The sequence below is a fragment of the Myxocyprinus asiaticus genome, chromosome 33 (genome assembly GCF_019703515.2).
Source record: "Myxocyprinus asiaticus isolate MX2 ecotype Aquarium Trade chromosome 33, UBuf_Myxa_2, whole genome shotgun sequence".
In the NCBI taxonomy this organism is placed as follows: domain Eukaryota; kingdom Metazoa; phylum Chordata; class Actinopteri; order Cypriniformes; family Catostomidae; genus Myxocyprinus; species Myxocyprinus asiaticus.
The window spans coordinates 36,574,041-36,600,520 of record NC_059376.1 but is presented as its reverse complement, the minus strand read 5'-3'; the positions used below and the strand labels follow the sequence as shown (position 1 = coordinate 36,600,520).

The window sequence follows — 26,480 nt, the reverse complement described above, 5'->3', positions numbered from 1 at the left end:
ATATCTGCAGTGTGTTTTGAATGGGAAATGCTTGATTTAAATGTTAAACGGGATGTGTTGTGACATGCCTTTTTTTGTTGTTGCAGGTATTAGCCTGGTTTGAGGAGGGAGAGGAAACAATCACTGCCTTCGTAGAGCCTTTTGTAATCTTACTGATTCTTATAGCCAATGCCATTGTCGGCGTCTGGCAGGTCAGTACGTGCAGATTTTGCATGCATTTTCTACTAAAAGAATCAGAAATTAGAATAGTTGAAGGTGAAGTATGTCATTTGTGCACCACTAGCATTGCCAAAAGGAATAGCAAAAAAAAAAATGTTTACGTCTCCTGCCATGGTGACGTTAAGCCGGTAAATCCTGTAAGCAATGTTATCACTCTGAAATCATGTTAACATGCATACATTTTATGTCTTGTGGCTATACTTTTGGAACGGTGTGTATTTTATTGTTTATGGACTGGACCTGTTTACTTCCATTGTAAATGCTTTCCTGTAACTGCAATTTTTGCAAAGAAAGGGACAAGCCAAAATTATTTTCTGTGGTAATCAATGTTATAGATGCACTCAGTAACTTTTTGTTTGTGTCATCTTGGACTTACAGTGACACCTAGTGGTGTGGATTCATCATCATTCAAAATCAATAGCTTTCTGTTAAAGATGCCATTGTAGAAATTCAATATTCACAATCAGCCATGATTAATTTAATCCAAGAGTAAAAATGTAACAAGACAGTTACTGAGATTTAGCGAGTAGTATTTAGCTGGTAATGTGATTCTAAAATGGCAGCCTCCATGAGGGCGCCCCTGCCCCATGTGGAATAAAAGAGCTTTTATAAGGTTACTGAAATTACTAGAGTCCTCATCTCATGTGGGTAGTCATGATTTTATCCATGAGTTTCAAAATTACAATTCATTTTTTTAGGAGTAAAATTTTTTTTTTTTTTTTTTTTTTTTTTTTAATGGGGTAAAAATTACTATATGCACCTTTAAGCAGCAAATGCTGTTGATGGAGCTTAACTTGAATTGAACCCAGAACATTTCTTTAAACAGAATATGTTTTGATTGGCTGTATTGTGTCGCACTTCAGTTTCACGTTCAGTGTGGACAGAAATGTACTTGTCGCTATGATGGAAGTAAGCATTTTAACATTAAAAAAAATGACACACTTCACCTTTAACAGGAATGTAGCATCATTGTCTATAGATCTTTTCCTTTTCTGTTATTTTGGGAAGATTTCATTTATCACATATCTCGCAAATCTCTCTGGTGGTTAGCCCATGAAAAACAATAAATCAGGCTTTTTCATGTTTGTTTCCGTTCATCTTAGGAACGTAATGCTGAAAATGCCATTGAAGCCCTTAAGGAGTATGAGCCAGAGATGGGCAAGGTGTACCGTCAGGACAGGAAGGTCGTGCAGAGGATTAAAGCCAAAGAAATTGTGCCTGGAGACATCGTGGAGGTTGCTGGTAAGCACCACCTTTATATTTGCATATTAAAGGTGACTGTCTCATGAACGAGGCAAAGTGATTTCAGCATCACTCAGCTTAGCCTTTCTAATGTGTTTGCCTTTGGCAGATTGTGTAATGATTTCTCCAAATGGAGTTATTAGTGTGGTAACTGCACTTGGTTGGGTTGTCACAATAGATGATAACAAGCTCTCACCTCTCCTGTCCCGGTATGGAGACCCATAGGCCACGTACTACTCAAGTATAGGAGATTAGGTATATTTGGGTGCACCTGTTCACACGTTGTCTCAATGGACCGTGCCCGTAAATCCATGGGCCCCTCATCACATGTTCATCAAAGCTCATGCTCTACCCAGAAACACTTAATTTCCATTGGACGTTGTGTTGGCACAATCTCCTGTCCTACCTCCCAGCACTACACTCTAGACCTGTAGTTCTCAGCCTTTGTTACTCAAGGTCCCCCACTGTCAAAGTCAATTTTCGAAGTTCGTTCTACACAGGCTGTCTTTTTTTCTTCTTGTACTTTGGTTTAGGTTTCCTTGTTTTTTAACTTTTAAAATGTAGAATCTAGGGATGTCAGTTCATTAAAATAATTAATGGTAATTGATTTGAAAAAAAAAAATTAGTTTTTTGTTATTGTCATATTGTTTTTATAGAAGATACTTTATTTCTTGATGTTGCAGAAGTTCTCTGGATGCTAAATTTGCTACTAAGAAAATGTGTTGTAACAAACTCACTGTGCTCAAATAGCCTATAATTTATTTTAGAGAAACTGTGGAAAATAATATCTCAAATGAGTGGGGAAAAAAGCCACAGAATTTGCCAGTACAAATGGTTTCGATCCGCTGACCATTGTTGATGGAATTAATTAAAAATGTTTAAGATTTGTTCATCAAGGTTGTACACTGCAGTGAAAATTGTCCAAGTAAGAATTCAGTGGGTGCATGTAACATTTCTGATTTGTCTCACAGACATTATAGAGTGAGAAATATGTTGTTAGTTTATATATATATATATATATATATATATATTAGGGTTGCATAGTTTATCTTGGTTGTTGGCAGATAGAATGTTCCAAGCTTCTTGGAGAATTCACCACAGTTCTTCTATCTATTTAGGCTGTCTCAGTTGCTTCTGTCTCTTTATTTAATCTCAGACTGACACGATGTTCAGTGGGGGGCTCGGGGGGGCAATACCATCTGTTGCAGGGCTCCCTGTTCTTCTATTCTAATCTTTTCTATTTGCAGAAGTAATGATTGGGAGTCTAACATTTATATTTCCTATTGAGACAAATGCTTTTGTGAAGCATCATATGTGCCTAAGACTTTTGCACATTACTGTGTGTGTGTGTAATATATATATATATATATATATATATATATATATATATTTCTTTTTTAATAAAGCTGTATGTATCAATTTGATTAAACACCATTTGATTATAACATTTAATTAAAATATTAAAATGGAATCCAGAAAAATTTAAATGCATAATATCTGTGAGACTTTATGCAGTTCTTTTAATCAAGTCATTTTCTGTGTAATTTCATCAAAAATCTGAGGCTTTTTATTTGTTGATTATAGTATCCATTTGGTATTGATACCGAGGTACCAGGGCTGGTATCATACCAAAGCCAAAATTTTGGTATCGGAGCAACCCTAATATAAATATAATGTATGTGTATATATGTGTGTGTATGTATGTATATGTAATATATATATATATATATATATATATATATATCAACTTTTGAATTCTGGGGATGGAAGTGGTCACCAGATGTAGAAGGGTACATGTTTAACCCTTAACATCTTTTAAATTGTTGCTGCATTTTATTTCTCATGCATAGTGGAAGAAGCTATATTTAGCACTGATAGGCTGTCCAGATTATGGAATCGGTTATTTTTGGCTCATAGTGACAATGATACAGACGACAGGTGCCGGCCCTGCACCCACTGCCCATCCCCTTTGCAGCGTCCCACAGAATTGCAGTGCATGACATCAGATATGATCCAGACAGACAGCAAAGTCACCTTGAAAGAGGTCCTTAGTGGAATGGTGCTTTGTTGCGGTTTGGTATTAGTGGTTGGGTCTATGCATACATTTCAAGACAGATGCATTAGTGGAAAATGTATTTAAAATCAAATGCAAATGGCATGGTAAAACCAATGCCAGTGATGTTAAAGAGCAAGAGTTACACCGTTTCTAGCTGAAATCAACCTATTGTCCTGTTTCCTCCTTCACTGTCTTCACTTTCCTTGAGTATTCTAAAATCTTTTTTACAGTGCAAAGGTGGCATAGAAGCTGCATCTAAAGTAGCATTTAGATGTTTAATGCTACTTAGAGGTTCTCAGGGCCTCGATGTGATGACTAAGGACAATTTTCAAAAAGGCTTTGCACATTGGTTTTGACGTGATGAAAGATTTGACAAATTAGCAATGACTTGATGTGATGAATTAAGGTCGAGGGAGTCACCAGGAGTTTTTTGGATGATTCTGGACAGTAAATGGTCATCTCAGATTTAAATGGATAGTTCACCCAAAAATGAAAATTCTCTCATTTACTCACCCTCATGCCATCCCAGATGTGTATGACTTTCTTTATGACAGAAATTAAGATTTTATAAGACTATTTCAGCTCTGAGGTCCTCACAATGCAAGTGCCAAAATGTTTACGCTCCAAACCACAAAGGCATCATAAAAGTAATCCATACGACTCCAGTGTTTTAATCTATATCTTCAGAAGTGACATGATAGGTGTGGGTGAGAAACAGTTCAATATTTAAGTCCTTTTTTGCTAGAAATTCTTCTCCCAGTAGGGGGCGATATGCATGAAGAATGTGAATCACCAAAAACACAAGAAGATTGTGAAACTTAAAGTGGAGATTGACTGAGCTGGGAGGAGAATTTACAGTAAAAAAGGACTTAGAGGGGTCATGACTTTTTTTTTTTTTTTTTTTTTTATTATTATTTTATTATCTTCCCTGATGTCAACTTAAAATGTTAGTAAAGGGTTTTTCTTTTGGTTTTTTTTGCACTAAACCAGTCGTAATTTAGTAATATATAATAATTTTCCACCCTGTCTCTGGCCTTCTGTCTGAAATGCTAAGTTTTAAGTTCTTTGGCCGTTTAAGACTTCAATGCAAACGTCCACTGTTATTGTTGGCTAACATTGTGCAGCCCCCTCCAATTCAGCCATATCTGAAACTGATATCTGAAACGGAAGAAAAATTAACAACAAGCTTCACAGCATTCTAAAATGTAATTTCAGGGTTTACACATAACATACACCCAATACATTGCATCCGAATTCATTAAGCACAGTGGCACCTTAACTGTAAAACAGTCATGAAATTTGAAATATTCGTGAATGAAACTGTTTACTTATGGTTTTGCGGGTCCAATAGATTTTTTTAACTGCCCCATCTTTTATAATGCTCATTCAATAACAGTTCCTTTGCAAAGCTTGATTCATGTATTGACTGGTTCACAAGCAATACACGCTGATACAAGCCGAAAAAACTTACAGTCCACTCTGAAATGTTCTGAAAATACAAATGTAACAATCCATGGTGATGCTGGGTGCTTCAACAGGCCAAAGCAGAGACGCTGGTCTTCACATCTCACATCTTCTGTGAGATGAACTGCATGTGTTTCTCCCACTCAGTGGCAGCAGCAGAATGAGACGTGTTTTTAAAAGTTGTGCTTGGATCACTCTTAAAATGCGGCGCACATTGCCAGAAATGCATTAAAACGATCAAAGACATCCACATACACCGATCAGCCACAACATTAAAACCACCTGTGCGCCAAAACAGCTCTGACCCGTCGAGGCATGGACTCCACAAGACCTCTGAAGGTGTCCTGTGGTATCTGGCACCAAGACGTTAGCAGCAGATCCTGTAAGTTGTGAGGTGGAGCCTCCATGGATCAGACTTGTTGGTCCAGCACATCCCATAGATGATTAATCGGATTGAGATCTGGGATTTGGAGGCCAAGTCGACACCTTGAACTCTCATGTTCCTCAAACCATTCCTGAACAAATTTTGCAGTGTGGCTGGGTACATTATCATGCTGAAAGAGGCCACTGCCATCAGGGAATGCCATTGCCATGAAGGGGTGTACGTGGTCTGCAACAATATTTAGGTAGGTGGTACGTGTCAAAGTATCCTCATGAATGCCAGGACCCAAGGTTTCCCAGCAGAACATTGACCAGAGCATCACACTGCCTCCGCCAGCCTGTCTTCTTCCCATGGTGCATCCTTCTGCCATCTCTTCACCAGGTAAACAACGCACACGCACCCAGCCGTCCACATGATCTAAAAAAAAAAACGTGATTCATCAGACCAGGCCACCTTCTTTCATTGCTCCATGGTCCAGTTCTGATGCTCACGTGCCCATTGTAGGTGCTTTCGGCGGTGGACAGGGGTCAGCATGGTCACTCTGACTGGTCTGCAGCTACGCAGCCCCATACGCAGCAGGCTGCAAAGCACTGTGTTTTCTGACACCTTTCTATCATGGCCAGCATTAAGTTTTTAAGCAATTTGTGCTACTGTAGCTCTTCTGTGGGATCGGACCAGACGGGCTAGCCCTCGCTTCCTACATGCATCATTGAGCCTTGGGCTCACATGACCCTGTTGCCGGTTCACCGGTTGTCCTTCCTTCGACCATTTTTGGTAGGTAATAACCACTGCATACCGGGAACACCCCACAAGACCTGCCGTTTTGGAGATGGTTTGACCCAGTCGTCTAGCCATAACAATTTGGCCCTTGTCAGAGTCACTCAGATCCTTACACTTGCCCATTTTTCCTGCTTCCAACACATGAAACTGACTGTCCACTTGTCTAATATATCCCACCCCTTGACAGATGCCAATGTAATGAGATAATTAATGTTATTCACTTCACTTGTCAGTGGTTTTAATGTTGTGGCTGATCAGTGTAGTGCATGTTTACAAAAGACTTACAATTAAAAATGGCACAGATGGGTGCAAAAACAATCCAGGACACCTTCAAAACAGTAAGAAGCAGCACAGCTGAATGGAGCATAATGGGGGTCTCCTTTTTAGAGGTCTAACTTGACATTGCATCTTTTAAAAGCATCGCGAAATGTATGATAATGGTCAAAGCCGTTCATCTAATGTAGAAACATGTAATTCCAGATACTATAGGCGCATGAAAGTGTCCTGTGTAAGTTCCCTTTGGTGTAGATGAATATCCCATGACAGGCCCATGTCTCTCCACTTCACCTGTGTAACTGAGCAGTAAGCACCAATGGTGGGGCCAAATGACAAAAATAGGCATTGATGTCTTGCTGAATAGGCAGTCATATGCAGATATATTTGGTCCTTGTCACGTTACTAGTTCCCAAATTCCAAACGGCCCATTTGTGGAGCTTCGTGTAAATAAATGCTCTGTTTCTATTGAGGAATGTTTCAGTTCTGAAACTTACTGTATCTTTTTATAGTACAATGACCTCTTATGTCAAAAGATCAAGGAACATTTTATTCTTCATGTCATGATCCCTTTAAATGATGATCTATGTTTCTCACCCACACCTATCATATCGCTTCTGAAGACATTGGTTTAACCACTGGAGTCTTATGGATTACTTTTATTCTGATTTATGTGATTTTTTTTGTTTGTTTTTGAGCTTCAAAATTTTGGCACCCATTCACTTGCATTGTATGGACCAAAGAGCTGAGAAAAATCTTCATTTGAGTTCAGCAGGTGAAAGAAAGTCATACACATCTGGGATGGAAAAGGGGTGATTAAATGATGAGATAACTTTCATTTTTGGGTGAACTAATCCTTTAACACTACAAAATAAATTGCTTTCATGTGGTCTGTCTCTCGCTCCCCCTCCCACTCTCTCGTCTCTTCTTGAGAGAATGACGCAGTTCGAGCTATGGCTCAGCAAACCCGCTGCAGAGGACACTGGGACTGTAACCATTTTAGCTGTGAACAGAATTACAAATGCTGCCAGCAGCACCCTGACAGCCTATCTGTTCCACACAGGGACGAGCACAGCGTGTGGGCAACCTCGCAGTCTGCTCGCTGCACAACTGATGCTTTAATTAGCATAACTTACATAGCACTTTGGTATTTCATACCAAGGTACTTTGGTATATAAGACAATTGTAGGTGGAAACTTTAAGGAATGCCTGATGTGAGGAGGACACTTTGTTTAGTACAATTAGTTTAACCCCATGCTTTTTCCAAAATAATTGATTTCAGTCCAGCAGTGAGTCCCCTTAAAGATCTCATGAAATCTTAATTTGACATTTTGGCCAAAGCATTTAGCTTTATGTCCATCTATATGCTAGTGTACTCTGACTCCAAGCTGACAAAAAATAACCCACTACATCATATATACAACCTGTCTCTAACTAGCAATAGAATGCAACAGTCTGGGTCTGGAAGTTTAAAATCCTATTCATTTATTCCATGGAGGAATTGATTATTAACGATAACATAAACCTTTAAAGAAAGACCTACCATGAGCTCCAAGCCCTTTGAAATGTCCCACCCCAATTTCCTGTTTCAATAGACAATACATTAACACAGGAAAGACTCGTCAAACTGTGCTCATCAAGCCACTTCATTTGGTCTTTGACACAATCAAAGAGCATGACTTATGGTGACATGTGAATGAGCTTTTTAACTATTGCTGCTCCTCTGTGTAGTGCACAGTACTTAAAACCAATGAAGCATTTCCAGGTGAGTGCAGTGCAGGCTTTGATTGACAAATGGAACGGGTTCTAAGGCCAGGTCTAACAGTTGTTCCTATTGTTCACTTGGAGAGAGATGACCTTATCGGGAAGTGCCCATGGTGTACCACCCCCTTTACCCCTCGTCCAACCACTCTCACATTCAAGCACCCAGGATGCCATGCAACATTCTGCTGGACCTGGTAACCATCACCTATCACTGTGGAGCTCTTTGGCAAGTGGCAGGGGCCCAGCAGTGTTTGATGCCCCCGGGCTGTCAGCAATGATCCACAAATGACATGAAATGAATGCGAGTACAGGAAATACCGGACATTTATCAATGACAGGGGTGGGACAGGTGTACAGTTAGCCTTGCCTCAATGTCCAATCATGCAAGAAACCACTGATTTTAGATTCTCCTTTTCTCAAATGGACACCCTCAGAAGTATGTAAGATACTGTATGATTTCAGCTTACATAAGTGCTGTTCTTAAGTGGCATTCTTGAGCTTGACCAAACAACCTTGAGGCCCCCAATTGCTCGACAGTTCTCTGCCAATTGGATCACCATTCTGTGATGACACGTGCAGAGTAAAGTGCAGTTATGTTTGTTTGACCCCTGTGGTCAGCTTTACTATAAAGAGCAGAGACATGAAAGTTATGACAATGCTGTTTTGTTGGGGGAAGTGATGGAAGCTTAAACCTTTAAATTGTATCGCATTCTGCAAACAAACAGGCCTGCTCTTTGCTAGGCACATGTCTTTCCTGAGAAGTGATCTGATTGTCGGCAAACAAACGTGTGAGTTGTTTTGGTCTTTGGATTGGTTTACTAGAGATTGGTGTATTTACTAGAAATGGGTCTTGATGGTCAACTAGTTCTTCAGTACCCAACTAGTCAATTTGGTTGGAAAAAAAAATATTTTTTAGTTTATATATATATATATATATATATATATAAGCGGTTGCACTTTAATAAAGTGTGATGTGTTATAGCTGTCAGACAGTGGCATGGTAAATGCCTCTCGGAAAAAATTGCATCTTAATCATTAAAGCACTGTCACTACAGGCATACACATTCAAATGGATGTCTTTTGGCCACTGTCACGCTACTTTTTTTTTTTTTTTTTAAACCTGTCTGAAGACCCCTGCATTCTGTTCCATTTCGTTTTGCATGCCTAGCTGTTTTTGAAAGCAAGAACGCATCTCATGTAAATGTCCCTATAGAACCCTGCAAAAACTAATTTATTAAAGGGATAGTTCACCCAAAAATGAAAATTCTCTCATCATTTACTCACCTTCATGCCATCGCAGATGTGTATGACTGATTTTCTGAGTATGACTGATGACTGAAACAAAGATTTAAAGAAGAATATCTCTGTAGGTCCATCCAATGCAAGTGAATGGTGGCCAGAACTTATATCTCCACAAATCACAAAGTCAGCATAAAAGTAATCCATAAGACTCCAGTGGTTGAATCCATGTCTTCTGAAGTGATATGATAGGTGTGGGTGAGAAACGGATCAATATTTAAATCTTTTTTTACTATAATCTCCAATTTCACTTCCACATTCTTTTTTTTTTTTTTGTTTTTTTTTTTTGGCAATGTGCATTCTTCATGCATATTGCCACCTACTGGTCAGGGCTGGTCAAAGGTGGAGATTTATTTAGGAAAAGACAGTTTTTTGGAATTATTCATTAGTGTTTTGAGAATTTGGTTAATAATGAAAAATGTCTGGTAAGCACAACCTATGGTTCCTATCACTTTACATTCCAAGTAAAAAGAACAAAATCTTCTTAATAAAAATCTGCATCCTTGTGTAGAACTGACCATCCTCTAAGTTCTGCTTACCTTGTTTTTGTAGTAAAGCACATCTGATCAGGGTCAAGGGAACCCGAAATCAACTTAATTGTACAGAGGTTCCTTAGACCAATTAGTCGAACAAGTTGTTTAGGCAATCCACTGACTTGTCAGTTTTGAAAATATGTGTTTTGCACATCCCTAGCATATACTGCATCTCCCTCCCAATGTATTATTATTTAGTTTCGCATTGAGCGGTTGATGCTCCATCAGTAGTTCAGTTTTGAGCTAAATATTTTGCTAAGTCTTTGTGGGTGTTGTGTAAAGCCCTTTCACTGGTTTTGTTCTGTGCACTCCTTGCTTTTTGAGCAAAGATGAGGAGGCTGCATGTGTTGGGTAGGCGGGTAGAATACTCTGAGATTCTACCTGTAGGCCAGATATGCCAGTAATAGCTCATCGCAGGGGATTTGTGTATATGTGCACTGATAACCGTTGCTATGTTCTGGAAAGCATTGCACTTGTGAATTCCGCCATCTGGCCTCTCTTAAAACTCATGAATGAGCTCTTAGTTAGAGCTAAATCAAATGGACAGGTCATTCTCACCTCTGGTACCAATCTGCATGAGTCACTCTGATGATTAAGCACCTTGTTGAAATGCATCCGCATCAATTTAAATAGGAATAGAATAGTAAAGGGACTAATTCACCCAACAAATTGTCATCACATTCATTTCATGCCATGTCCTTCGACGTTCTTCTGCTGAGCATAAAATGTAAAGACTTCGCTCATTTCCATGCAATTGCAATGAAGGGGAGTGAATCATTCAAGCTTCAAATGGGATGCAAAAGCACCACAAAAGTAGCATAAAAGTGGTCCATGCAACCCGTGTGCTGTATTCAAAGTCTTCTGAAGCCATACATTAGCTTTGTGTGAGTACAAGGTTGACATTTAGGTCGTTATTCACCGAAAATAGTGACATCCACCCAAGCTCTTTCCTAGTTCCAAAATTAAGCAGATGTATTTAATTGCTCTCACTTTGCAATCCACAAAGAACAAAAGCAGTTGCAATTTGGTTTGAAATGGACTCTTTTGCTGGTAAATTAACTCTGGAGTCTCTAAACCAGTGTTGCTCAGTCCTGTTTAAAGAAAACCCTTGGGGACATTACCCACCATTAATCACCAGACAGTCTCATAATAAACCCCTGATCATCTTCGCATCATGTGTCTTAAGAGATGCAAAAAGCTGTACTTGTTCAATTAACTTTTCCGTTTGCTCTTTTGTTATTTGCGAACAATGCCATGTGACCTTCTGAGAAGTGTGAGGCTTCATTGCTTACATTTGTTCCCTATTTAGATGACTGAAAGATGCAATTGAGCTTCATTAAGTCTTTCTGGGAAAAGCATTCACTGTCTCGTGTGGAGGCATTGCCCCCTGTAGCTCTGCGCAGGGTTTCACAGATCATGGTGAAAGAACGGCCGGTTAATCTGCCGCGATGAGATATTGCATGTACATGTGTGTTGATCACTGCCAAGACACAGCAGCCATTGTTGTAATGCCCTGCCATTTTTCATTCTGCCATGGTGTGCAAACTGGCTGTGCAGATGCCCTGGACTTTTGCTGAATGACTCGATAATGTTTAACATGCATAGATCGGTGAAGAGCCCAATCATGCACTCGGACTTAGAATCCCTCTTTAAAGGAATGTTCCGGGTTTAATACAAGTTAAGCTCAGTCTACAGCATCTGTGGCATTGCTTTCCACAAAAATTATTTTGACTCGTCCCTCGTTTGATAAAAATAATAATAATAACAATAATAAAAATTGCAGTTACGGTAAAGCACTTACAATGGAAGTGAATGACCATAAACGTTAAAATGCATGTTTTAACGTAATTTTAGTGTTAAAAAAATCAGGGATTTACAGGGCTCCAGACTAAAATGGTCGCAAATGTGACCAAAAATAATGGATTGCGACAATAATTTAAAATCTAGTCGCCACTGGCGACAGTCGGGTTGTGTGCGTTCATATGCGGTTTCATCCGATATCATCTTGTGATTTATTGAATATATTTTTTGAAAGTGTACAACCAGTGTGTCTCGTGCCGCTTTTCACCTGTTCTGTTTCTGACGAGCTCACTGCACCACATGCAACAACAAACCCAGCGCGAGAGAGTGGTGAACAAATGACTCTTTTGAACAGGATCTTTTTCATGAATCACCCGAAAAGAACTGAGGGTTTGAACTCAGGAGCTCAGTTTAGCAGTTTGAATCAGATTCACTTTCTCAGTGAATCAGCCGTAGGTGAGCTCACAACTGGGAGTGCAGACATTTCAAAATAAGAGTCCCATGTGTATTTCGGGCTTCTTTATAATTAAAAGCCCCGTATTGTGTACCACTTTTTTTCTGGTATTTATTGATTGGAATTGGAGTAGCACAATAAACTGCATCTGGGATTTCATTCAGTTTGCATTCTTGTAGTCTCTGTGTCTGGGGCCATCCGTTAACAGTAAAGAAAGACTAAGGCAATATTTTAAAACAAAATATATATATATATATATATATAATATAATATTACACACACACACACACACACAGTACTGTGCAAAAGTTTTAGGCACTTGTGAAAAATGTTGTATAGTGAAAACATTTTCAAAAGTAATGCCATAAATAGTTTTGATTGATCAATTAACGTCGTACAAAGTGTAGTAAACATAAAAAAAGCTAAATTAATATTTTGTGTGACCACCCTTGTCATCAAAACAGCACCAATTCTCCTGGGTACACCTGGACACAGTTTTTTAAGGTTCTTGGCAGATAAGATGTTTCAAGCATCTTGGATAATTCGCCACAGTTCTTCTATCTATTTAGGCTGTCTCAATTGCTTCTGTCTCTTCATGTAAACCTGACTCGATGTTCAGTGGGGGGCTCAGTGGGGGCCCATGCCATCTGCTACAGGGCTCCCTGTTCCTCTATTCTATTCTATTCACAAAAGATTTTCTGTTAACACACTAAAGCAGAAGATAAAAATAACCAAGTAAAGACAAATGTTTTTGTGAAAGATTTTATGTGCCTAAGACTTTGCACAGTACTGTATACTGCATATATATATATATATGAGATCAAGCTTTTGACACTTGGGACAATTAAGGGACTTGTACACAAATATTACACAAGGTGCAAACATTCATTGATGCTCAAGACAACACGCTACTATATGCATACTATACTTTATGAAAATATCTGTAATGTAGATTCTGAAGAGCAGTACTAAATTAAAATAATCTTTTTTTTTTCTCTTATATTTGTATACATTATGAAAGGGGTGTGAACATTTATGAGACAAAAGGGAATGCAAACTTCTCAACTATATAAACTGTTTATTAAACCTTCGATGAATGGGTTATCAGCTGACTTCCTTTTCTTTGGCTTTCTATCTTGTTTCTGAACAACAATAATTTAAATTGAGGAAATCTGTGATTTGGGAGCCACAACATTACATGGTTTAAGTCGTACTGTAAGAATAATAGTCTGACCCTCTTCAACCGTCTACAAATACAAACAGTCTACTAAAGAAAACATCTCTCAAAACTTGTGTATCTTTGTTTCTGTTTTTAGTGCTATAAATGATTTGTCAGAGATGTACTGGGACTGAAAATCAGGCCAGAATAGGGCAATGGTGACACCAAATGGAAATATTATCTAATAATTCTTCTTATTGAAAATACAGAATTATGTTAAATACATATGCTGCTTACATACTGTCACTGATTACATACATTTAAAATTCAGTATTTTTAATTAACATTTTATTTTTCTTAAATAACTTTGTCTCATCACTTTCACGCTTCAAACGGACATTCGATCCCTCGTGCGTCTCTCTCCTGGTGCTCACTGTATTGCATTCGCTATTCTTTTTCACAGTTTCAGCCAAATTCATCACACAACACTTGTGGCTGCTAGTGTGCAATCGTAATTTAGAGCTCCTTGTGTGCAATGAAGTGATTTCCATTTGTATGCCAGCGTTATGTAGGCATATGACATCGTTAGTATTGGGTATAATAAATGCTAAAATAATAATAATAATAATAATAATAATAAAAAAAAAGTCAAATCTACATGATGTGCACCATCACGTTTTTGAACCGCGATGTATCGTGCCACGATAAACCGTTAGACCCCTAGTTCTTAAAATATTTACCATAATAAATTATCTAGGATATTTATGATGGTAAATTATCCTAGATGAATTCTATGTGACTACACATTGTGACACCTCGCATTAAGCCACCAAAAGTAAAAAAAAAAAAAAAATTGACTGCCATGGTTTCATCGAGAGGCTGCCTCATCTCAAGACAAAAGATGACCTGCGCTGTTTCTCACAAATGTGCAAGGAAAAAAAACTGATAAAAAATGCCTTAGATGTGACCCAACAGGTCATATCCCGTGTTTGAATCTGGCTCAGGTCATTTGCCAATCTCTACACCCCCATTTCCTGTCATCTGTTAACTGTTGTCCCAATAAAAAAAAAAAAAGGTAAATCTGCAAAGCATTAATAAGCTTTAATGATGCACAATACAGTGTCGGGCTAGTAAGAAAAAGTTGTGGCCTGTAAATTTTCCAAATTCACTGGAAATTGGCACGTCTGTCAAAAATAACATTTGTGGATGTTGTTTAAACCACTGTGCAGCTAATTGTGGAGACTCCTCCATAGCTGGCCAATGTAAAGGTGATCTTGACTGCCATTGTTGCAGCTCGGTGGGTATTTACCCTCTTCACTCTTTCTGTTGAGTGCACGGGGCAGCTGCTCTTATGCTGTGATCTTTTTAAACATGATCAGCGCGTCAGCGAACATATCAAAATACTTTTCCCATTTTTGGCACGGTTCATTGTTGTCCCATGCTATTCTTTTCTCTCGCCCTCAAGGGCATTGATGAGCTTACATGTCGGTTTTGTTTTCGATGGCGATCTCTCTCTCACTCTCACTCTGGCTCCTATTCGAAGTCCCATAAGTCATTGTGCAAAAGGGTACAGTGGATTTGTTAAATTAAATGTCATGACATAAACAAGAGGCAAGCAATGAAGGGTTAATGAACGCTTTGAGGGCACAGTATCAAATTAGCTTAAGAGGGTCAAAATTGTTTCTTGTTAAACGGTGCACTTTTTAGCAACCAACTAATGTTCCCTTAATGGTTTTTCTTTATTTGTACAGTGGGTGACAAGGTACCTGCTGACATCCGCATCTGCTCCATCAAGTCCACAACGCTGAGAGTGGACCAGTCCATCCTCACAGGTAGCCGTTTGGTTCATCTGTATGTGTATTTTGAGTGTCATGGATTGTGGCTGTGGGGTTTACCTTGATTCCTGTACCACTGTAGGCGAGTCCGTCTCTGTCATTAAGCACACCGACCCTGTGCCAGACCCCCGCGCCGTCAATCAGGACAAGAAGAACATGCTGTTCTCGGTAAGAGCCTGTTTTGTGTCGAAATTTGGACCACTAAACTTCACAGGGTTCCCACACTCATGGAAAACCTGGAAATATTGGGGAATTTTAAACTTGTGATTTACATTTTAAATCATATATGATTGTTTTTACGTTGCAGTAATGACAGTATTGTAATCATCTTTTATCGCGTTGCGGTTATGACGATTTTGGGGGGCAAAGTGTTTGTAACTGTCATGTAAATAATGTCACAGTGTAAAAAATCTTACTGGCCCTAAAAATAGGTGTCATTTTCTATGTGCCTTATGTGTCTTTTGACTAAAATGAGGACCAGGACATTTTCTTGACACGTTTTGTGATAATCACCCAATCATGAATCATAAAAAAGTCATGGAAATTCATTCAAAAAGATGTAGGAACCCTGACTTACAGGGATAGTTCACCCAAAAATTTAAATTCTCTCATTATTTACTCACCCCCATACCATCCTAGATGTGAATGACTTTCTTTCTTCTGCAGAACACATCTGATTTTTTTGAAGAATATTTCATCTCTGTAGGTCCATACAAGTCAATGGGTGCCAAAATGTTGATGCTCCACAAAGCAGATAAAGGCATCATAAAAGTAATCCATATGACTCCAGTGTTTTAATCCATATCTTCAGAAGTGATATGATAAGTGTGGGTGAGAAACAGATCAATATTTATGTCCTTTTTTGCTAGAAATTCTTCACCCTGCCCAGTAGGTGGTGATATGCATGAAGAATGTGAAAATCACCAAAAACACAAGAACAATGTAAAAGTGATCTGTTTCTCACCCACATCTATCATACCGCTTCTGAATATGTTGATTTAACCACAGTCTTATGGATTACTTTTCAGATGACTTGTGATTTATTTTTTTTAATTTTATTTTTAGCTTCAACATTTTGGCACTCATTCACTTGCTATTCATGGACCAAACGAGCTGAGAAATTCTTCTAAAAATCTTAATGTGAGTTCAGCAGAAGAAAGAAAGTCATACACATATGGGATGGCATGAAGGTGAGTAAATGATGAGAGAATTTTCATGTCTGGGTGAACTTTTCCTTGAAGTTTTGTTTCTTATTTCTTCTGCAGGAAATGTTATTTTTTTCCTCCTGTCCTAACATTTTAATGTCTCTATTTCAGGGAACGAACATTGCCGCTGGCAAAGCTGTGGGTGTGGTGGTGGCCACAGGTGTGAACACAGAGATTGGCAAGATCCGTGATGAGATGGCCGCCACCGAGCAGGAGAAGACCCCCCTGCAGCAGAAGCTGGATGAGTTCGGCGAGCAGCTTTCTAAAGTCATCTCGCTCATCTGCATCGCTGTGTGGATAATCAACATCGGCCACTTTAACGACCCCGTCCACGGTGGCTCCTGGATCCGTGGCGCCGTGTACTACTTCAAGATCGCCGTCGCTTTGGCTGTGGCTGCCATCCCTGAGGGTCTTCCCGCTGTCATCACCACCTGCCTAGCTCTCGGCACCCGCCGCATGGCCAAGAAGAACGCCATTGTCCGCTCTCTGCCCTCTGTGGAGACCTTGGGTTGCACCTCTGTCATTTGCTCTGACAAGACCGGCACCCTCACCACCAACCAGATGTCCGTGAGCAGGGTGAGATTGCAAGTCCAGCATTCAGTTTAATTATCGTAATCTGTACAGGTTAAACATACTTAAAGACAATTTGAAATATTTGTGTAGCGCTTTTCAAAATACAGATCATCACAAACAGATTTATAAAGAATAGTGCCTTACAGACATTTGATTGGGCATAAATTTGGATAGTGCAAGATGTGTCATCAAAATATTTGGTATGATTTCTTGAAAGAGAAAGACTGAAAACTTTTTAGCATTTCTAGGAGTACACTAGCATTTAGATGGCTTCAAAGTAAACAGACATAAACCAAAAGCCATGAAACTAAAAAACTAAACTAAAAGCAGTTTTCATGGGGTCTTTAAGTGAGTCTGTTAAATAATTAGTTGTAGGTCGGTTTTGCTAGTATTACAGCTTCTTAAACCCTAGTTGATTGTGTCCTCCTGCAGGTCTCCCTCAACTCTAGCTCAAGAGATCTGTTTATTTTCAGTCTTTTTTTGGTCAGTTTAAAAGCCTCTCTGAGTCTGTGGAAATGAAGTGTTTTGGTGCAGCTTCCTGTACAGTTCACGGATAGAAATCTCTGTCATAGCTGAGCTGCTCGCTCTGCAGAAATGTCAGCATACTTTGAGCTTGAAGCCAGGAACAAAAAGGAGAACAATGTAGAAAAGCAATATAGAGCTATTTAGTTTTTAGTTTTTATTGTTTTTTTTTTAAATATTTTTTCTATTTTTTGACACAATTACTAAACACAAACTAATCATTAGACTAACAATAAAAAAAAACATTTTAATAATATTATAATTTAATTTTATATTTATATATATTTTTAATATAATTTAATATTTTATTTTAAGATATTATTATTATTATTAATTATAATAATAGTAATAGTAATTTAAGCTCAAATATTATGTGTAAAAAAAAAAAAAAATCTGTATTAAAGAACCACAATGATTAAAGGAATATTATGGGTTCAATAAAAATTAAACTCAATCGACAGCATTTGTGACAAAATTGATTACCACAAAAATTAATTTTGACTTGACCCTCCTTTTCTATAAAAAAAGCAAAAATCTTGGTTCCAGTGAGGAACTTACAATAGAAGTGAATGGGGCCAATCCGTACATGTTAAAATACTTACTGTTTCAAAAGTATAGCCACAATACCACCCCTGGAGTTCGCTAGTTCGAATCCCAGGGCATGCTCAGTGACTCCAGCCAGGTCTCCTAAGCAACCAAATTGGCCCGGTTGCTAGGGAGGGTAGAGTCACATGGGGTAACCTCCTCGTGGTCGCTATAATGTGACTCGTTCTCGGTGGGGGCGCGTGGTGAGTTGAGTGTAGATGCCGCGGTGGATGGCGTGAAGCCTCCACACGTGCTGTGTCTCCGCGGCAATGCGCTCAACAAGCTACGTGATAAGATGCGTGGGTTGGCGGTCTCAGACGCGGAGGCAGCTGGGATTCGTCCTCCGCCACCTGGATTGAGGCGAATCACTACGCGACCATGAGGACTTAAAAGCGCATTGGGAATTGGGCAAAAAAGAAAAAATTATAGCCACAAGATGTAAACAATATGCGTGTAAACATGATTTTAGTTTGATAAAGTCACTTACTAATCTTTTCTGTGTAAAGTTATAGTCAATTTTTCAACTTCGTTGCCATGACGATGTAATGTCACCAAACCCTAAAATTACTGTAAAAATTATGATTTAAACAACTTTACAGTTCAAATAATACATGTGTTTTTACAGAAGAATTAATGTAAGTGCTTTAATAAAATTATTATCTGCCTTTACACCCTCCAAAAACTGTCTCCATTCACTTCCATTGTAAGTGCTTCACTGTAAACTTGATTTTTGCTTTTTTTTATTAAAGAAAAGGAGGGACGAGTCGAAATTAATTTTTGTGGTAATCAACATTATGCCACAACTGTTTTTGATTTAGCTTAACCCAGAATATTCCTTTTAACAGGAAAGTGTGAATATTGTGGAAAAAAAATTGTCAAACAGATTGGCGCTCTATCTCTAAAGCAATATTTCATCTTCTCTTTTTTTCTCTCTCTCTCTCTCTCTCTCTCTCTCTCTCTCTCTCTCTCTCTCTCTCTCTCTCGGTGGGGACAGTGTCAGTCCTTTTGCCATTCTGCCAATTTTTGTATGTATTTAAACAGGAAAACATGATAGAATCATGGCACAGTGTTAATAACACTTGCTTATACTGCCACCCTCTGTCGGTTAACTTTTCAACAAATTCCTTCCAGACTGAATGCACACACTGACACACAATTAAACTTGACCTGTGTAATATCTGCACCACTAGCGTGACCAAACGGAATAGTAAAAATTATGTCAATAATGACACCATTGGTTGAATTGGTGTTGCTGTGTTGAGATGTAAAAAAACAAAAAGAGCAAAGTTTTGATGGTGCCACAGTGTTTATACTTTTCTGTGGAATGAACTTACAAATGGCTTACTTATAGCTGTCACTGCATATTAATTTGGGATAGGAGAAAGTATTTTAACATTAACAAAAACTACACACATCACCTTTAAATTTGTAAATCATACCTTAAATCAGTTCAAGTAGAGTTGTGCAATATAATAGTAGGCAATAAGCATACTCTAACCCAATGGTATCAAAACTTCTGTCTGTCATTCAGATGTTCATCATAGACAAGGCTGAGGGTGAGAGCTGCTCTCTGACTGAGTTCACCATCTCTGGCTCCACCTACGCTCCTGAAGGAGATGTGTGAGTATTCTGTCTCATACTAACTTGTAGTACTGCAACCAAAACGATGTGTTTTAGTGAGTTTAAATTTCATCAATCTGTTGGGTTTCTCAGGTACCTTGATAACCGTGTGGTGAAGTGCTCTCAGTATGATGGTCTGGTGGAGTTGGCAACCATCTGTGCATTGTGCAATGATTCCTCCCTGGATTTTAATGAGGTGTGTTTACTAGTGCCCTTTGTAAGGGTGGGCCATATGAGGAAAACATTTATATCACTATATTATTCTCAGTTTTGTCGATAATGACATGTATATCATAAAATACACGTTCTAATGGAAAAGTGAAAAAACGACTAAAAAGGTCCATTTGACTTAAAACAATGTCAAAGTAAAGGTAGGAATATCACATTAGAATATATGTGTTTTGAACAGTCATGAAAATTGCAGTTAAAGGGTCAATTCCACATATTTATACTGGTTGACATTTCAGCTGGTATACACCTCTAGTCTTTAGATTTAATTTAATTATAGCAGAAAGTTTTAGATTTTTTTTAATGTACAATTAATGCAGTTAATTAATGAAACATTGCTTAACTATTACAAGTATTAGTATTGACGTATTGAAGTATTCACAAGACAGCTGTCCCAGAAGTTCAGAGCAGTATGTTTTTCATTGATATGTTGTGATCTTTCAGTCTAAAGGTGTTTATGAAAAGGTTGGAGAAGCCACAGAGACCGCTCTGACCTGCCTTGTTGAGAAAATGAATGTTTTTGAAACTGATACCAGGAGCCTGTCTAACATCGAGAGAGCCAACGCCTGCAACTCAGTAAACATTTCTATAATATACAGTACTGTGCAAAAGTTTTAGGCACTTAATATGTTTCAAAAAACATTTGTCTTAAGATGGTTATTTATATCTTCAGCTTTAGTGTGTCAATAGGAAAAATACATTTTAGACTCCCAAACATTACTTTTGCAAATAGAAAAGATTAGAATAGAAGAACAGGGTGCTCTGCAAGAGATGGCATTGCCCCCACAGAGCCCCCCACTGAACATCGAGTCAGTCTGGGATTACATGAAGAGACAGAAGCAATTGAGACAGCCTAAATAGATAGAAGAACTGTGGTGAATTCTCCAAGAAGCTTGGAACATCCTATCTGCCAACAACCAAGAAAAACCGTGTCCAGGTATACCTAGGAGGATTGGGGCTGTTTTAAAGGCAAAGGTGGTCACACCAAATATTGATTTAGCTTTTTTATGTTTACTGGACTTTGTATGACATTAATTGATAAAATGAAAACTATTTATGGCATTATTTTTGAAGACTATGCAACATTTTTCACAAGTGCCTAAAACTTTTGCACAGTACTGTATATACAGTATATTTCTGTGTAACTTTACATTTCATTAATTGATGACAAATTATGTATGTGTAATTATGGAATTATGATTTGAGAAATTGTGTTTGTAGGTGATCAAGCAGCTGATGAAGAAGGAGTTCACCCTGGAGTTCTCCAGAGACAGGAAGTCTATGTCTGTGTTCTGTTCCCCCACCAAGTCCAAGTCCTCCTCTGCTAAGATGTTTGTCAAGGTGCTTCATGTGTCTCCAATTATTGCCTAGATCAGTGATTCTCAACTGGTTTTACTGAAGGAACCAGATTTCACATTGGATATCCAGTGGTGACCCTACAAAGTACAAACATGGTTTATACAAAAACAAAATTATACTTAAATTGAAATACGTTGACATGTGTTGATATTATCACGTATTGCATAGACACAAAATATCCAAAATAATTAAAGGAAAAGTTCTGTACCTAAAAATTATAATTCTCTCCTCATTAATTCACCTTTATGCTATTTTTCTTCTGCATAACACAAAGATATTTTGATGGCGATATGATGTCTTTATATCCATACAGTGCAAGTCAATGGGGTCCAACGCTTTCTAGCTCCAAAAAGGGCATAAAGGCAGCATAAAGGTTATACATATGACTTGTGGTTTAAACCCTGTCTTCTGAAGTGACAAGATCAGTTTTGGGTGAGAAACAGATCAAAATGTAACTCCTTTTCCACTATTAATCTTGCCATCTGCATTCTCCTAAGCGCGATTTAAGTTCGATTACACTTCCTCTGTGCATGCGTCTAGTGAAAAAGGAGTTACAGTTTAGTCTGTTCTCAACCAAAACCAATTGTATTGATTCAGAAGACATGGATTAAACCACATGAGTAGTACCTTTATGCTTCCTTTGTCCTTTTGGAACTTGAAAGTGTTCAACCCCAATGACTTGCATTGTATTGGACAAAAACAATTTTGTTTGTACTCTGCAGAAGAAAGACATACGGGTTTGGAACAGCACCTGTCCATGTTGGCATCTACCAAGTTTGGCTAGCTTCTGCCAAGTGACAGATTAATTTATCCCAAAATATTGAAGAATTGCAAAGTATTTTGTTTGGCCGCATGGCCTTTGATGTCAAAAACCAAAAATATGGGAATCGTTATCTCCTCTATTTTAAAATTTGATAAGCCTGTTTATTTTGCTAGAACTACCAGAGATTATTTGGCAGAGATGGGTCACTTCTGTTAAAATTAATGGGAGGAATTGGAATGCCCAGCCAAGAAGTTCTAGCGCCCAATGGTCAACGGATGTAGAAAGAAAGTCCCGCCTTACAGGTTAAAGAGCCAATCACCTTTTCAATACAGACATCGCCTGTCAATCAACTCGAATGTGCATTAGCTAAATAAACTGGTGAAATTGCATTTTTCAGCATAATCTTAGGTAAATAAGCACAGTTTATGATACCAGTGTTGTTTGATTTTACTGCTGATTTAAAATATGCACTTAAATTGTAATCTTGACCAACCGTTTTTGCGATTTTGGTGTTCCCCCATTCAAGTAGATAGGAGCTGCACTGTCATGACTGGAAATAACCTTTGGGAGCGTTTTGGGCCGACAGTGGCCTGACTTGCTAGAAAGATTTTGTAACTATGCATAATTAAATTGGTTGCAATTTATTATTTGCATTTAGTATTTTTGTTTAGTTTTTTCTTTTGAGGTGTGCAACCCCACTGTCCACACTAATCAATTTTCATTTGAAAACATTCATTTCTTTACATTTACACCTCTCATTCACACTGGAGCGGCATTTTCCTCCACTGAAAACAAACTTGTGAAAACACTCCATTTTCGCATACTTTGGAATCTGAAAAGGGGGTTTCAAAATTAAATGGATTTGTGTGGACATGGCCTCAGAATATAGACTTGTTAGCTCTCAAGTAAAGGTATTTGCCATGTTAACTGGACAATGGTTTGTTATATATTGAGTTATGGCACTTTTCCACTGCACGTTATGGTTCGACTCGACTCTGCTCACTTTACTTTTCTGAGCTTGCTTTTCCACTGCAGTTTAGTGCAGCCTCAACGTGGGATTATAGGCTGATCGTCATAGTTGCGTCGCCCCATCCAGCTCTCGTTGGATCCTCTCCTCGGCTACTAACGAGAGGAACGTCTGCACCTCGTTTATTGACCACGGTGTGGTTTGGCGCACAGCCATTTCTTTTTACAATTCTAAAGTCGCATGAACTAATAATACTGCTATCGCTGTTGCTAACTTTAAAACTAGCAGGTTGATGTCCCGTGTCGCAAATCCAGTAATGCTGGTGGTGACGATTCCCTCTGAACAATCAGTTATCTGCAGGGTTTTGACGTCACATTTAGTAACGGCTCGGCTCGCTTGGAATCTCGACCGAGGTGGTACTAAAAAAAGTAGGAAAAGTGGAAAACCCCCAAAAAGCGAGCAGAGTCGAGTCGATCCGTACCATGCAGTGGAAAAGCCCCTTAGTGTGCAGCCCATGTTTTGGTCACTGCTAAACTAGAGTGCCTTTTCCAGGGAGCTCCAGAGGGAGTGATCGAGAGGTGCACGTACGTGCGTGTGGGTGGGTCTAGGGTACCTTTGACTTCGGGCATCAAGGAAAATATCATGTCTGTGATCAGAGACTACGGTTGTGGCAGGGATACCCTGCGCTGTCTGGCACTGGCCACCCGTGATAACCCGCTGAAGAAAGAGGAGATGGTTCTGTCAGACACGCCCCGCTTTGCAGAGTATGAGGTGACTATGGGTTACTGTGTGCTCTACATAATCTAACTATCTAATGAAGTATCTGGCTATCCAGCCTAGACTAAAACTTGCTCATTGTAAGTGAATTGTTCTTATATATATATATATATATATGTATGGAAATTCATTGGTCAAAGTTTGGAACCCTGCATCTCATGATCTAACATGAAAATATCTTTCCATCTAGATATCTAGCTATCTAATAAAATATCTAATTGTCTAGCTAACTAGCCACGAAGAAGGTATTTATCCATCTGTGTGTGTGTGTGTGTGTGTGTGTGTGTGTGTATATATATGTATATGTATATATATATATATATGTATATATATGTATATATGTATATATGTATATATATATATATATATATATATATTCTCTGTTGACCTCTGTCATCAACAAGGCATTTCCATCCGCAGAACTGCAGCTAACTGGATGTTTTTTCTTTTTGGCACCATTTGGAGTAAATTCTAGAGACTGTTGTGTATGAAAATCCCAGAAGATCAGCAGTTGCAGAAATACTCAAACCAGCCCACCTGGCACCAACAATCATCCATGCGATTATCTAATCAGCCAATCGTGTGGCAGCAGTGCAGTGCATAAAATCATGCATATACGGGTCAATGTGATCTCAGTGATTTGGACCGTGGCATGATTGTTGGTGCCAGATTGGCTGTTTTCTAGTATTTACTCAGAATGGTGCCAAAAACAAAAAACATCCAGTGAGTGTCAGTTCTGCGGATGGAAACACCTTGTTCATGAGAGGTCAGCAGAGAATGGCCAGACTGGTTTGAACTGTCAAAGTCTACGGTAACTCAGATAACCGCTCTGTACAATTGTGGTGAGCAGAATAGCATCTCAGAATAGCATTCTGAGATGCGGGTTGGCACTGTTTTGGCAGCAAGAGGGGGACCTAGACAATATTAGGCAGATGGTTTTAATGTTGTGTATGTGTATGTGTGTGTGTATGTATATGTATATGTATATGTATGTATATATATATATATATATATATATATATATATATATATATATATATATATATATATATACACATTGGCGGCCAAACGTTTGGAATAATGTACAGATTTTGCTCTTATGGAAAGAAATTGGTACATTTATTCACCAAAGTGGCATTCAACTGATCACAATATATCGTCAGGACATTAATAACGTGAAAAATTACAATATAAAAAAAAAAAAATGTTCAGAACTTCTTAAACTACTTCAAAGAGTTCTCATCAAAAAATCCTTCACGTGTAGCAATGACAGCTTTGCAGATCCTTGGCATTCTAGCTGTCAGTTTGTCTAGATACTCAGGTGACATTTCACCCCACGCTTCCTGCAGCACTTGCCGTAGATGTGGCTGTCTTGTCGGGCACTTCTCACGCACCTTACAGTCTAGCTGATCCCACAAAACCTCAGTTGGATATAGATCCATAACACTCTTTTCCAATTATCTGTTGTCCAATGTCTGTTTCTTTGCCCACTCTAAGCTTTTCTTTTTGTTTTTCTGTTTCAAAAGTGGCTTTTTCTTTGCAATTCTTCCCATAAGGCCTGCACCCCTGAGTCTTCTCTTTACTGTTGTACATGAAACTGGTGTTGAGCGGGTAGAATTCAATTAAGCTGTCAGCTGAGGACATGTGAGGTGTCTGTTTCTCAAACTAGAGACTCTGATGTACTTATCCTCTTATTTAGTTGTACATCTGGTCTTCCACATCTCTTTCTGTCCTTGTTAGAGACAGTTGTCCTTTGTCTTTGAAGACTGTATTGTACACCTTTGTATGAAATCTTCGATTTATTTGGCAATTTCAAGCATTGTATAGCCTTCATTCCAAATGATTTACTGACGAGTTTCTAGAGGAAGCTGTTTCTTTTTTGCCATTTTTGACCTAATATTGACCTTAAGACATGCCAGTCTATTGCATACTGTAGGTATGCTAACTCTAACCCTAACTCAAAAACAAACTCAAAGACAATGTTAAGCTTCATTTAACGAACCAAATAGCTTTCAACTGAGTTTGATATAATGGCAAGTGATTTTCTAGTACCAATTTAGCATGATTACTCAAGGATAAGGTGTTGGAGCAATGGCTGCTGGAAATGGGGCCTGTCTAGGTTTGATCAAAAATTACTTTTTAATATAGTGATGGTGCTGTTTTTTTTTTTTTACATCAGTAATGTCCTGACTATACTTTGTATCAGTTGAATACCACTTTGGTGAATTAAAGTACCAATATCCTTCCGAAACAGCAAAATCTGTACATTATTTCAAAATTGTGTGTGTGTGTGTGTGTGTGTGTGTGTGTGTGTGTGTGTGTATATATATATATATATATTTAGTGAGATGTCTAGCTGACTATCTAATAAAAGTATCTAGTTATCTAGCTAACCATTTATCATATAAATTATCTACCAGCAGTTATCTAGCTAACTAGCCATTTAATAAAGTGTATATATATTCATCTACATAACAAGCTATCTAATAAAATGTCTTGTTTAGATAACTGTCTGATAGTGTCTGTCTGTTTTATAAAGTAGCTATCCATCTTGCTTTTTTAAAAAGTAGCTAGCCATCTAGTCATCTTAAAGTAGTTAGCTATCTTAAAAAAGTAGCTAG

At 38.4% G+C, this 26,480-nt stretch overlaps 1 protein-coding gene across 2 annotated transcripts in view; it reads left to right on the top strand.

Annotated features, from left to right (window-relative positions):
- Window positions 1–26,480, top strand: part of LOC127423919 (sarcoplasmic/endoplasmic reticulum calcium ATPase 2-like) — a 51,437-nt gene that overhangs the window by 7,791 nt on the left and 17,166 nt on the right. For both annotated transcript variants that reach the window (XM_051668607.1, XM_051668608.1), the window contains exons 5-14: window positions 87–191; window positions 1,323–1,461; window positions 15,177–15,257; window positions 15,343–15,428; window positions 16,577–17,041; window positions 19,677–19,765; window positions 19,859–19,961; window positions 20,438–20,569; window positions 21,215–21,334; window positions 23,635–23,853. In XM_051668607.1, coding sequence (XP_051524567.1) covers window positions 87–191; window positions 1,323–1,461; window positions 15,177–15,257; window positions 15,343–15,428; window positions 16,577–17,041; window positions 19,677–19,765; window positions 19,859–19,961; window positions 20,438–20,569; window positions 21,215–21,334; window positions 23,635–23,853 — 1,539 coding nt within the window. The remainder of the gene's footprint in view (window positions 1–86; window positions 192–1,322; window positions 1,462–15,176; window positions 15,258–15,342; window positions 15,429–16,576; window positions 17,042–19,676; window positions 19,766–19,858; window positions 19,962–20,437; window positions 20,570–21,214; window positions 21,335–23,634; window positions 23,854–26,480) is intronic.